Source organism: Typopeltis vanoorti, chromosome 14 (assembly GCF_054136105.1).
Source record: "Typopeltis vanoorti isolate ZY-2024b chromosome 14, IOZ_Tvanoo_1.0, whole genome shotgun sequence".
Taxonomy (NCBI): domain Eukaryota; kingdom Metazoa; phylum Arthropoda; class Arachnida; order Uropygi; family Thelyphonidae; genus Typopeltis; species Typopeltis vanoorti.
In genome coordinates this window covers 107,712,292-107,727,612 of record NC_143562.1, presented here as the reverse complement: position 1 = coordinate 107,727,612, position 15,321 = coordinate 107,712,292, and the positions used below count along the sequence as shown (strand labels likewise).

At 33.2% G+C, this 15,321-nt stretch overlaps 1 protein-coding gene across 6 annotated transcripts in view; it reads left to right on the top strand.

Moving 5' to 3' along the window:
* Positions 1 to 15,321, top strand: part of LOC150099827 (semaphorin-1A-like) — a 405,107-nt gene that overhangs the window by 149,965 nt on the left and 239,821 nt on the right. For all 6 annotated transcript variants that reach the window (XM_090404329.1, XM_090404333.1, XM_090404331.1 and 3 more), the window contains exon 6: positions 13,691 to 13,798. In XM_090404329.1, coding sequence (XP_090260455.1) covers positions 13,691 to 13,798 — 108 coding nt within the window. The remainder of the gene's footprint in view (positions 1 to 13,690; positions 13,799 to 15,321) is intronic.

The following is a 15,321-nucleotide window of genomic DNA, read 5'->3' as shown; positions in this document are numbered from 1 at the left end:
AGGTGATTACATGACAAAACCAGTGTTTATTAACCAATCCTCAAATCCTCATGCTATGAAAGATTAAAATATGCACTGTTTTATTTTGACTGAAACATTTATGCATTATATGCAATGAAGTTTAACTTGTAATTTTTATACTTTTATACTATGTATTTGTTTCGGTTCATAATTTGTTTCCTTAACTTACATGAATTACCTGAATTAAATAAAAATATTTTTTTTCTTGGATATGTCATTGTTTATATAATTTAAAAAAAAAAAAAAAGATTTCGGAACATAACCCTACTTTTCCCATGTGATCTGAGACTCGCACGACGCGACATTTCTGCAGAACCTAACATCAGAGTTATACGAGGGTTACCTGTACTTGGTTTGATATTTTTCCCAAATAAGCATAACAGTTTTGTGTGTGAAATATATTCACATCAGCTACTTGTGTATATAGAGTCTAATGACTTCATATCACTTGCCTTAGTATGTATCCCATAATACAAAGCACCCCCCCCCCCCCCCTTTCAGACATGTATAATGTAATGCATAATAGGAAGGGCCACTTCCAGACTAGTTTTGATCTTTATTGAGGTCTCTTCAGTGGGAGCCAGACCCTGAAGAGATACCAACGTTGAAGTAATGTGAAAGTCATATCTCATATACAAGTAGACAAAAGGTTTGTTTCAGGAAGGAAATACCATGAGTAGACATAATAATTAAAATTATAATGGAATTAACTCATGTAAAATATTATTTATTAGAATTTTTGCCCAAGTATCACAGGCATCTTCAGTACATGTATAAAGCTAATTAAACAATAACTGACAATTCCAAAAGTTGCTACCTAAGTAGCTAATGAAAGGTCAATAAATTTTAACTTATACACACTTAAAAAAGTTAGGAAAGATTAGCTGATTTATAAAGTACCATCTCCCACAAAGGGGATAGATGCAAACCATCGGATCTGTTTAAGTTATCCAGGTGTCTACCAGATTCCTTGCTCTTGTGGATTATCTTATTTCGGACAAACGGGAAAATCTGCCTTTATTTGCTAGAAGAACACTAGTCTTATATTCAATACCTTGAACCTGAACAGTCTAGACTTGCAGAACATGCCTTCAACACTAGACATAGTTCATTGGAACAAGACGAGTCCTTCACAAAAGTCGGTTCCTCATGGAACGGCTTTATAAAGAAACATGTGAAACTTTACTTCTCTCCTAACTTAAACAGGTCTGATGGTTTACGTCTATCACCTTTGTGGGAAATAGTACTTTATAAATCAGCTAATCTTTCCTAACTTTTATATATATATTTAATAAGTTAGGAAATTTATTGACCTTTTTTAGTTATCTTACATTAGCTACTTAGGTGGTGCCTTTTTGAATTGTTAGTTATTGTTTAATTAGCTTTATACGTGTACTGAAGAAGCCTGTGATACTCGGGCAAAAATTCTACTAATAAATAATATTTTACGTAAGTTAATTCCGTTATTCTAATTTTAATTATTAGACAAACGGCACTTCACCTGCTTAATAAAAAATCTCTGGAGGAGAGAAAGATGTTTGAAAGTTTATCTTGGGTGTAATATATGTTAAAGATATCAAGAAATTTTGAGATTTTTATTAAGAAGGTCAAGCACCTTTTGTCTACTTGTATATGAGATATGACTTCTGCATTGTTTCAACCTTAGTATCTCTTCCGGGTCTGACTCCCACTGAAGAGACGCGATAAAGTCAAAACCGATCTGGGAAGTGGCCCTTCCCATTATGCATGCCTCAAAGGGGTGTACTTCCTATTATGGGATACATACTAAGGTAAGTGATATGAAGTCATTAGTCTATATACAAGTAGCTCTGACGTGAATATATTTCACACGCAAAACTTTGTTTTGCTTACTTGGAAAAAAGGATTAAAACCAATTATAAAATTTTTTGGTATCTTTAACGTATATTACACCCAAGGTAAAAAACTTCTACACACACACATATATATATAACACCTGTGGGAAAAAAAAGGAGCATGCACACACAAATAATTTTTGCTTTCAGAATTTCTAATTTTAATTTTTGGACATACTATAAAAATGAATTAGATGATAAATCATACTTATTTTATTTAGTAATTTCTCCAGTGCCTCCACTCCAATATTACTTTAAACCATTACAACTTAATACATTCTATTTAGTTACTTTTAGCCTATGCTGATGTTAGATGCAGAACCTTATTTGTTTGATGCTTATCTAGATCATTCCTACCTGTCTAGACAGCAGATACCTGAACTCGTGCAAATAATGATGGATTTTTTTTTTTTTTTTGTATCTGCACAAATTAAGCAATTAATTTATTGCTTGCAATTTTACTGGTTACAGCTAGATGGGGGGGAAATGGCAACATTAAAGAAATATTACATTAGTGGTTTTAATGTGTTAAACCCTCAAAATGTCACTGTTGAAATTAAAGTGAAAAACAACTAAAAATTCATTTAAATTTTAGTGGGATGACAATGTCAAAGAACAATGCATTGACTACCACACAAAATGAGTCTGGAAAGTTGTGCACAAAATGTTTTTCATGTGCCAGCAACAATTAAAAGGAACATTACATGTATTGCTATTTTCCACCTCTGCTTTTAAAGGACTTAATTCCTCTCTCATTAACAACACTTCCTGCTAGCTTCACCTTGCTATTCTTTGGAAGATGAGGAGGGAGGTAGAATTTTCAGAAAATTCTCTCTCCTACCATTTATCGTTCTGACAGTATAGCATTCTCAGACAACAGATTCCACTTACACCAATTATATTTGGGCATTCTGACTTGATCAATGCTACAAGTTCATCCTCCTTGTTTATGAAACTCCTTACTAATGTAAGGTTTATCAGAAACAATTGTTTGTGTTAGTATACAAACATAAAATACCCCACTCTTTGAGGCCATGCCACCTACACCATTGCTCTGTTCTCTCTGCTATAGTATACCTCTCTTCAGTCTTATCATCACCACCACAAACCATGGGTACATTGCCTGTTGGTGTCTGATGCCTTCATCACTATCTTCTTCCACCTTTCTTTGTCCAGTGTACTGTGTTGCAGTTTCTGTAAACCCATTCCACACCGGTCCTTTATGTTGTCTATCCATTCTCTGTATGGTCTATCTCTTCTGTTCACACCATCCATAATACCAAACATGAATGTCTTCATCTCGATCCTAGCTCATTCTACAGATGTGTCCAAATAATTGCAGATTCCATTGTAGACTCTTCTGCATTAAATTCTCCTTTGGTTCTATCTTCTGATAGAGCTCTTCATTTGTGATTTTCTATACCCATCCTATTCTTAGAATCCTCCTGTAACAAGTTCTTTCGAATGCCAAAATTATTTTTCTTGATTATTTATTACCCGCATTTCAGATCCATGCAGTACATTGCTAAAGATGCATGTTTCTAGTCTTACTTTTGTTTGCAGGCTGATTGCTTTACTTTTCCAGATGTTATCCATAGCCTTCAGATTTGTTCTTCCATTTACAAGCCTTATCTTTTTTACAGTCCAAGCCAGTGGCAGCCAGTGAAAATTTTAAGTGGGGGTGCTGCATATATATAAAAAAAAAAAAAAAAAAAAAAAAAAAAAAAAAAAAAAACTTTTTACCCTAATCATTAACAAATTTATTAATAAATAAATTTACATATTAAAAAATTGCTTTATTAAAAATATTTCATCCTCACCACGAACAAACACCAATAATAAAATTTTCGTATCAATAGTAATGACAAGTGCAAACAAATATCAGCGTTAGATCGCAGTGCATTTGTTTCGTGTAACGATAATTGAAAAAATATAATTCTTTTCATATTTTCAACAGTGACACTTGTCATAATTCAGCCTTGTATCTATAATAAATGAATGTTATTTTAACAAAATAAAATAAGATTTACAAAAGAGTTCACCACGAACACGCACCAATAATACACATTTCATATCTCACAGAAGTAACGTGCAGAAGCATATGATACACTGCCCAAGAGGCAAACGAATATTGGCGTTAGATCGCAGGGCATTTGCTTTGTAATGTAAAGCGTTAATCGAACAATTCCGATTAACTATTCAATCAATGTCAGAACATAAGCTGTAACCTTTAACATGTTGTATTGCATTTATATAATGTTGTAAGCATTATTATTTATAAACACAAACAAAATTAAATTTTTCATTTTTTCCTTGGTGGTGCTGCAGTGTCGCAGTGCTTATGTATGAGCTGCCACTGGTCCAAGCCATATGTCATTTTACTTACCAAATATGTGAATTGTTCTTAATTTTCAATATTAGTTCTATCCGCTTGTATCTTTTGTTTCATGTTCTTATCACTAAATACCATTGTCTTTGTTTTTTCCAAGTTCATAACAAGTCCAAATCTCTTCCCTTCCTCATTTAACAGTTTCATTATCTTTTGTAGTTCTCTTTTTTGTCGTCTTCAATAATAACTGTCATCTGCGAATCTCAGATTGTTTTTCATCCTGTGTACTGATATTCCCTTTGCATCTTCCTTAATTTTGTCCATTGCTCTTTCTAAATGTGCAATGAAAATGCTAGGCAATATTGGATCCCACTGTCTAGTATCTTGGTTGTTCTAAACCAATTCCCCAAATCCTCATCTATTCTAACTGCTGCCATTGCATTCTTAGAAACATATTTTAATATGGTTATTAGCTTTCTGTCAATTCCATAGGATTCTAGCATTGCTAATGTCACTTTCTGGTTGATGCTGTCAAATGCCTTCTGAAAATCAACAAAGCAAGTATATGTATATATATGTGTGTTTTTGTTCTTTCTCTGCTATTAACTGCATAATCAAAATCTGTTGAATTGTACTTTTATCTTGCCTAAATCCTGCTTGCTCGCCTGCAAGATATGCTTCCAGTTGTATTCTCAGTATTTCTGTCATGGCCTGTGTAGCTCAGCAGAAGTAGTTTACACTCCTCAGCACTAAGTCCTCCAAAGAAAGAGCTTAAGAGTTAGATTCTAGTAGAGTCTGTACTGTAACTCAGTGGATGTGGTGTTTGCACACCGCAGCACTTGACCGCACGAAGGAAGACTTTGTTTCGAATCTATTCGGCAACTAGAAGAAATTTATCTATGGCTTTTTCGACTGGTTTCTGCGTTAGTCTATCTCTGGCACGGAAAACCGGGTTTTTTCGTCCTGTAGACTCAAGAAAATTGACCTTAGAACCCACATTATTTCAGACATTAAATATGTTGTGTTAGGGACCACGAGATGGCGACACTTGTTAAGCTGTTTCTCTTCACTGCGTGTCGCTTAATTAGTGATAGCCTTAGGCCAGCTATCTCTGATTGGGTACCAGTGGAGATTAAACTGCCCACTCGGTCTCCAAAAGTTTGATAGGGTTGAAACGATCTCGCCTACTCCCTATACTGGAATAAAAAGGCATTAGCTGATTTTTTTATCTTTCTGTCAACATCATCATCACCACCAAGGTGACTTGTCAGAGCAATTGTTCTATAATTTTTACATTCTAGCTATTTCCTTCCTTGTATAATGTCACTAATATCAATTTCGCCTGCTCCTCGGGCATTTTCCCTTCCATACCATATTACATAGTTGGTCCATTTCTGTAATCATACTTCTGCCACATTTTAGCTGTCCTATTGCTTTTTCTACCTCTCTTACAATGTCCATGTCGTATTCATTACCTGGTGGTGATATCTGCTTAAATTCTTCAGTTTCCCAAATCCATCTAAATCTAGTATTTCTTCTCATCGCTCACTACAGTATCTTGTCCACTGCTGTACAATTTTATCTGTATTCATCTTTAATTATGATCTGTTTTGGTTGCCACCTTCTACTAATGGTTCTAATCATTTTGTACACCTCCCTAGTTTTATGTTTTATATTATTGCATTGAGCTTCTAACCATTTCATCTTATCCATTCTGACTGCTTTTTTCATCTCATTATACTTTCTTCTATATTGCTCCTCCATTTGTTCTGATGTATCCCTTCTTATCTTCAACATTTTCTTCTCCTGTACTGAGTTCAGTGTTTCCTGTCTAATCCACTTCTTGATTCTCCTTCTGATACTGTTTTTTCACCTACATCTTCTATTGCCTTGATTATTCCTTTCACTCTTAGATTCAAATTTTTTTTCTTTTTCCACACTTTTTAGTTTTTCCTCTAGTACTGCTCTACCTTCTTTCTATTTGTGCTTCACTTATTCTTGCTGTATCTCTTTGTTTCTGATGATGGGATTTATATTTTCTTTTTAATTTCAACTTGATGTTTGCAATCACTAAGCTATGATCAAAATCTATATCTGCTCCTTGGAAAGTTCAACACTACTGTACTGATGTTTCATCTTCTTTTAATTGTAATCACATCAATCATATACTTGGTTTTTCCCATCATTTGATCACCATGTCCACTTTCTACACTTCTTTTGCTGGAATCTTGTGTTACTGACCACTCATGGTCCACAGCAAACTAACATTTTCTCAACTTGTTCATTTCTTTTTCCAAAACCATATTTTCTCAACAATTTTCTATTCCGACTTTGGCATTCCAGTCTCTTTCAATAATTAGTATATCTTTTTTGTTATTGTTTCTATTGGCTCTCTGACCATTCCCGTTTCCTTACTCCAATTTTATTTCATATTGCTATCATCCCCACCTTTTAGTACTGCATCACTTTTCCCTGCCATAATCACTTCCTCACCTTTTGTATCCATCATCCTGTCCTTCTGCAACCTGCTTCTCAAAACTCTGTGACCCTTAGCCATGCTAATTTCATATGGACCATATTTGCTATTAGCAAACAACATTGGTTGCAAATGTCCAAGATCAAACCCATTCAAATACAATCATCTGCTTTAAACCATCCTAACTTCCCTTCAAATCAACTCCACATGTTCAGAAATTGAATGCCCTTTGCCTAACATAATTCAGCCATCTTGTCATTCATATCATTGCTCTTTCTCAGTTCACTGTTATCCCTTATCTCTTGCTATGATGTCTTCATATCTATTTCCACATTTTGTCTAACTATTCAAGTTGTTTTTGCTCATTGCTATCACTAATTCTGATGCCATTTCCTTTCTTCCTTTCATGCAAAGCATCTGATTTTCATTTCAATCTACCAACTGGTAAACATTGTTTTTATATACAGTGGTATCTCGTTAATCCAAACCTCTTTAGTCCGAACCCTCCAGTAATCCGAACTGTGGTTTGAAAGAAAAAAAGTATTTATTACGTATTATTTTATGTACTGTTATTTTTATTTAATAATTATTATTTTAATTATTATTTTATTATTATTACAGTACAGTATTTTTTTCGTACTGTCGATTGTTCGGTTATACTGGAGGCCTATTTTGATGTATTGTGTGCTCACGTTTGCTTTTTTATACTGTACAATATGTACTGCATTGTCGGCATGAATCACAAACATACACAAAAAAGAGGAAATTCAAAACATGCATAATTTGTTTAAAAATATAAATCCAGATGTTGAAATTTCACAAACAGATGTTACAGAATGGATTAGAGGTAGAACTGAAAGTGAATTCGAAATCAAATCAGATGCTGAAATTATAAATATGACACTACATTTATGATGCATTATGTAGAATCATTGTCTTCTAATGAATTAGAAGACAATGATGACGGTGAAGAACTCGAAGGAAAAAAAGTAAAACATGGAGAGGCAGCTGACAGTTTTAATGTGTATAGAATGTGCTAAGCAAAATGATACACCATTCCACAAAATTTTATTGCTAATGCAGCTCCGAGAAGAAGCATTCGAAAAAAAGTTTAGCTTCAAAGAAACAAAAAAAAATCAGTGACAAAGAAATAAAAACCTTTTTTTTGTGTGTTATTTTGTGAAACTTTTTTGTGTTTTGTACAAGAAAGTGATATTTTTTATGCAAATTAAGCTATGTACTGAACTGTGCAATTTTATTAAATCAGAATCCTCAACAATACAGGCACATACAAATTAAATTTTTTACTAAAATAAACTTGTGTACTGTATTATTTTTTGTTTTACATTACGGTACAGTAGCTTTTTTCTATCAGTTACTTCATTTATTTACAGAATTAAATTGATGTACCATTAGAATTTAATTATTTTTGTCTTAAATGCTAGTTATTGTTGTCTCTTGGGGGGAATTTGCTAATCCGAACGAGCACGGTTTTTATTAGTACGGATTACCGAGATACCACTGTACCTTATTTCTTCTTCAACCTTTTGGTTGTGTCCACTGCTAGATGAAGGTCTCCCCATGATTTTCCAGATAACTCGGTTTTCTGCCTCTCCCATCCATCTCACTCCTGCAATTTGTTCCAGTTCATCCCTCCACCTTCTTCTTGGTGTTCCTCCTTGTCTTGCTCCATCCATTGGTCTCCACTCTGTTGTTTTTCTAGTCCTTCTCCCATCACTGCATCTGGCAATATGGCCAGCCCATCTCCACTTAGCCTATTTAATGTATTTTACAATATCCATGACACCTGTTTGAGATCTTATCCAGGTATGTCTTCCTATCTCGTAACGTTATTTTTAGCACACTTCTTTCCATGTGATGTGTTGTTCTCAGCTTTTTGTTTAAGGCTTCTGTTAAAGTCCATGTTTCTCCTCCGTATGTTAGGACAGGAAGTATGCACTGGTCGAAAGCTTTCCTTTTTTAACTCATACGGATGTCACTTCTGAATATGTCTCTCATTTTCCCATAAGCCATCCATCCAAGGTGAATTCTTCGTTCAATCTCTTTTCTTTGGCACTCCTCAAAGCATAACAATTGGACCAAATATACATATGAATTAACTCGTTCTCTTTCATGGCATTCAACTTTGACAGTTCTATGGTTAATATATTTATTCATCATTAGTTTGTTTTTATCTATTTATTTTTAATCCAATTACTCTGATTTAACCTTTCTTCTAGATCTTCAAGATTATCTGCTATTAGGACAATATCATCTGCAAATTTCAGATGATGCAGCATTTCTCCATTTATGTTTATTCCTTTTGTTTCCCAATCAAGAAGTCTAAAGACTTCCTCTAGTGCAGCTGTAAATAATTTGGGAGATGTGGTGTCGCCCTGCCAGATGCCTTTTTGTATTGGGAACTTTTCACTGTTTTTATATAATTTAATTACAGAAGTTGCATTATTGTAAATATGTTTTAGTCTTTCAATATATGGTTTCTCAGTTCCCTGGGTTTCAAGTGCTCTTAGTGTTGCAAGTGTTTTAACTGAATGAAATGCTTTTTCATAGTCTATATAGGGCAGACATAAGGGTTTATTGTATTCAATTGATTTTTCAATGAGCTGTCTTAATGTGTGAATATTGTCCAAAGTATTGTTCTTTCTAAATCCAGCTTGTTAACAGAATTGCATTTCCTCTAGTTTAGATTTTATTCTATTATAATTTTTGTGAAAACTTTAGGTCTCTAGTTTTTAATTTCTTCCTTATTGACCTTTTTAAAAATTAATATTAGAAATGAATTGTTCTGATTTTTTGGAATTTTTCTGTTTTAGCCATTTATTAAAGAGTTTAGTCAGCTGCTTGATGACAGGGCTTCCTCCTAGTTTCAAGAAGTCTATCATAATTCTGTCTTCTCCTGGGGCCTTTCCATTCTTCATTTTCCTCCAGTGCCATTTCCACTTCACCTTGTAAGATCACAGAGGCATCATGTTCTTCCTCACTTGAGTTATCCACAGATGATTCTTGGATGTCCCGGTCTTTGTCTTCATAGAGTTCGGTATAAAATTCCTGAATTCTTTTGATTATTGCATCTGTTTTTTTTTATAAGTTCACCATTTTTTCCTCTTACAGCAGCTATTTCCATTTTTCCAAATGATAATATTCGTCTTAGGACTTTCATATTACTATTGTTTTCAATTGTTTCTTTAATTTTCCTAGTATTATACGATCTAAATTCATGTTTCACGTATAGTTTTACAAATTTCCGCATATTCTATTTTATTGGTGTGATTAAAATCTCTTTTCATATCTCTTCTTTTCATCAGATCTAAGGTTTCCTGTCTTAGTTTTTCCACTCTTTGGTGCCTTTTTACACCTCCTATTTCTAGTGCACAATTGTTAATATTTCATTAGTATTATTGATGGTAGTAGCTGTGTTTAACTTTTTTTTTAGTTCATTTTTCAGGGATTCTCTATAACAGCTTTTATTGTGGTAGAGATTTTGTAGATTCGCTAAATTGGACTTTTTTCTTATCAGCTTCTTCCGTTCCCATTTTTTGTTGATCCATAATTTTGCCCTTACTAGTCTGTGGTCACTTCCCATATTAAATCTATTAAGCACTTCCATATTATTTATTATATGTCTTCTGTTGGAGAGGATGAAGTCTATTTCATTGTAATCTTATTATTTACCACACATTTGATGATCTCCATATAAACCCACCCTCTCATCCTTGGATGTTTGCTTCTTATTAACCTCCTTGTTTATATCAGTTTCTCTTCAAGTGCTCAATTTCCTCCTACATACATTTAATCACTCTTTATTTTCATGAACTCTTTCCTAAGCTGCCCTTCCAGTTCACTTCTATTGCTATTGTCACCAGTACTTCTATCCATTTTCTGATTTACTTCTAGTGATACTGTTCTTATTTTTAGAATGCTCTAATCTGTCATTGTACTTCTCAAGTACTGTGTGTTCCTTCTTTTAATTTAGCCTAACAGTCCATAAATTGTCACATTTTTGGATGCATGCATGTAATAATTGTTGCAGTGTATCTACTGTAAAAAATCTAGCAAATAATTCAGTCTGTTTTTTTTTTTAACCTTCTGCATTGCTGGTGGTCACTCCTTTACTATTGCCATTTTTGCAATGTTATTTGGCTAGTCCAAACAACTCAAATGAACACTTTTAAAATCACAACATCACACTATAATGCCTATATATTTATCACACAAAAACATTTGCAAAATGATACCAATATAATATCTTTCACACTTCATATAATTTTAAATTTTTTAAAAATTTACTTTCATTCAAAGTAGCTTCCTCCAGAGTTCAGAGACTGAAAACAAGTCATTAAGTAACTAGAGCAACCTTGTCTTTTTGTATGCTGTTCAAAGTTTGAATGATTCCCATGACATTAAAGTAGCATCACCATCAAAATTATATGTTTAAATTGTGTCTTGAGGAATACAAAAAAAAAAAAGAAAAGTTATGCAGGGTGAAATGTAGTGAGTACAATGGATGTAATACTACACTTTTTTTTCTGACTAAACATTAACAGTGAGCACTTTGTGCCATGTAGCATGTAAGAACCAACTGATTTCTGTATGGTATCGAGGCCACACTAAACATTTCAGAAAGTAAATATTCTGCATTGTCAGTGTTTGTGCAAATCCCTTTGATTGCATAAAAAGTTGATCAGCTTGTTTTAATTTGACTTTTCTTGGGGAATTTCTTTACTTTGGATTCTTTTTAGTCTTCCATTCTGCACTTTGTTTAGTTTTTTTTTTTTGTATAGATAAATTGCACCAAGTTTGTTACTTTCATTGGCTTAACTGAAATTTATGCAGAACAAACAATGTACAAAACTTCATTTTCTTCAGTCCTTGGGTGTTAAATTAATAGTGTTTCCTTATTAAACACATTGATTACCTGAAAGTCATTCTGAGCATTACACATCATTTTTTGGATATGATTCTCCAAACTCTCAATTAATTCTGATTCCTGAATTGTTTTTGATAGCATAAACTAAATCTTATCAAACCTGCCATTGCAGAAAAGTTTATGCTGCTCAAAAGTATAGGTATGTGATTATTGTTAACTTTCTCCAGTGTTTCTATGCACTTAGCTTAAAACAAAACATAATATTGATTCTTTCTTCCATTTTCATTTCATTTCCAATTTCATTACAAAAATACATAAGGTCCTTACAAGTTAGTTTTCATAACTTTTTAACTTGGCAGATATCAATATTGACAATATGCAATTGACAGATTGAGGAACAATCATCTTTAAATATCTACTTTGAGTAGAATTTCCAATTGCTGCATGATTTGACATATCCTGCCCTTGCAAATGATTAGATTGCAACAAAAATTGAAATGTCTTGACAAATTTTTGTAATCATTCCAAATACCACATTTGAATGAAATCCATTCTTTCCTATATGACCTGACAACATGACAGTGACTTCTAGATGCTTAAGCATTTTTTGTCAAAAACAAAACAAAACCCTTATAGCACTGCATGATTCAGATCTAAGGTCTTACTAATCGAAAGCTGTTTAGAACTTTTGCAGCCCTGGGCAGTCCCCGAGTTTGCCGCCCCTCTCAATACACACCAAAAATATTACAAGATGAAATACTGTATACAAAAATACTTCCTAAGATGGAAAAATATTGACTACCAAAAGAGTTAGATAGATAGATAGATATAGACCAGAGAGAGAGAGGGGAAGGCCAGCTGCAAGATGAAAAACAAGTTGGAACAGGCAAATGCCTAATCCTTGAAGAGAAGAATTAATCATCTTCCTGATCTGCCTAAGGTGGGTTGAGTCTGTATATGAAAATCATGAACAATAACTTTCCAGTTCAATCTATTGGCAGCCAGATTATTTAAATTTCTGTAAAAGTTTTGCTTTTTTATGGTGCAAAGACATCAAAAGTCACTGTGCCAAGATACATATCATAGCAGTACATATGATAATTGGCTAGTAGAACAATCACAAATATCCATGCCCTTGGCAGGATTCAAACCCATGGCCTCTTGACTGGAGAGTGGATATGCTAACTGTAAGTGTTCAGATACCACTCTTGATGTTATCTATCCATTTTCCTTCTAGGTCTTTGTGATGGTTTTTTTACCTTCCACTCTTGCATTTTGGAAAATTTGGTACAAGTTGTACAAAGCTTTCCCTGATTGGTTTTCATTTCAGTCCATGGCGCTTTATTTTTCTCACTCATTTTCAAAGTCTTTCAATCTTTTTTCTTATGCGTGATAACCCAAGTCTCTGCACCATAAAGAACTGTGGGGAGCACCACTGAACTATATACTTTGATTTTAAGTTCTTTGGATAGATATGCATTTTTCCATATATTTAAGTTCAGTCATAATAGACCACCCTGGACTTATTTAATAGTTTCTTTATAATTTAGCATGTCTGTGATCAATGTGTCTAATTAACTGAATTTTTTAACCTTTTCCATTTCTTAGAAATGGAAATAAACTGTTTCCATTTCTAAGTTAAGCTGTTCTTCAATTCTGCCAATTGCCATTGTTTTGGTTCTACTAAAATTTATCTGCATTGTATAGTCTTGACTATTTTTATGTAGGCTTTCAATCATATACTTCACGTTTTCTTTATCTGTAAATAATACTATGTAATCTACCTATTTTATGTGATGTAAATTTCGTTCATTCAATGTTATTCTCACTTTTCTGGAAAACTTTTACTAGTTTTTCCAGGCATAGGTTAAACAAATATGGTGAAAGCAAACATCCTTGCATGATGCCTCTCTCCACTGATATTTTAGAAGTTTAACTGATCCAAATTTTCTTGCAATAGTATTTTTAAAGTACTAGAGGATGATATTGAATATTTTTTCCTCTTTTATTTTTTGTTCTAAAATGTTCTAGCAGTTTATATCTGCAAATAAAGTAAGTTATTGAATAATACTAATGAGATTTTATTCATTTTCTCTCCCCAGGAAGAATGTCAAAATTATATTAGAGTCTTAGCAAAGAAATCTGAAGAAACCGTTTTGGTTTGTGGTACAAATGCTTACAAACCAAAATGTAGGCATTATCAGCAAACGGTAAGTTTACTTGTAAAACATATTCACAAATTCTGCTGTTTATTTTTTTTTAGTGGTGAAAATTTTTAATTCATTATTAGATTCTGGAGTGTGCTTTCAGTTACTTTTTTATTTATTTTTTCCTATTGCTCCAGAATTAGTCTATATGAAAGTGTCGGTACTAGAGAGTCTTACATGTGGAATCATTTCATCATTCTGTAATTCCTGTAGAATATCGCAGCAAGAAGTGCATGCTTAGGTTTATGCTGTTTTAATGTTATGGAACTGGTATATAGAATATTTGCTTGCAGATATACTTAGTGATGAGTATATCTGCCAGCAAATTGTGGTGTGTTCCTTGCTGACTTATGGAAATATTTAAAAGCTGGGGTATTCACTTATAGTAATTATCATTCATTGTAAGCTCAAGTAATTACCATTAATAAAAGCATAATTGTTTACCTGTAACCTTCAACATTTTTAATGGGGGAGGGGATTCCAGCAGGATACTGGATGTAACAGTGAATACAAGAAGCATTTTTGCAAGTTTATTGTCAACTTTTGCACCATTAGTTGTCATGAAGTTGTGATAATTGCATAATTTTTCATAATTAAGAAAATAATACTGTTTATAACTAAAAATATGTATCAATTTCCAGAAAGTAATGCATATGTTAGCAAAAATGTATACATTATTATTTTCTGCTTTATTGACATTGCAATTTCATGTATTGTATATTTTCTTGTATTCTGAATAACTTAAGAGATTCTCTTTTGATGTGTTAAACCATTTTTTGTGCTTGATAATTTTCTAAAAGTGAAGTATAAGCTGAATGTCTCATTAATGAATAGAGTTGCAATTGCCTTAACTTGTTCTGCATATGTTTCAGTGCATTGTTCACATTGGTGAGTATTTCACTTAGTTTGGAGAAGTTGGAGCAAAGCCTGAACGTAGACTAACTTGGAATACTTAATGTCAATCATAGCATTGCAATGAGACATGTAGTTCTGTTTATGACAGAATGATAATGATTCTATAGTATTGTCCAAGTTTTCTTGCATGTATGTATGCACACTTTTTTGCTTCAGTTTTTTATACTGCAAGATAATTGGACTGTGGTATGCATCACTTGACCAAGTGCCAAATTGATGTTTTGGAGATTAGTTTGCCATCTGACACATATTGATGTAACCTACCTATAAAAAAAAATATAGATAAACAGGAGTCTATATCAGTTGACCAAGCATCAGTTTGATGCTTAGTCAACTGATGTATAATGTGCTCCAGTTATAGTCTGATATGTTAGATAGTATGTGCTTGTATTACACAATTGCTATTTACCCCAGATTTAATTTGAAGTGGCAGCATATTCATTATATGGAGAAAGGCAAGTTGTATACTTCAATAAGATGAAATCTTGTTATCAGTGGTGGCATATATTCGCCTGATTTTAAATAATTTATAGGATCAGCATGTTGCTGTGAGTTTGAAATCTTGTTGACACAGCAAATTTGTTCTATGATACCATATTCTTTGTGCTAGG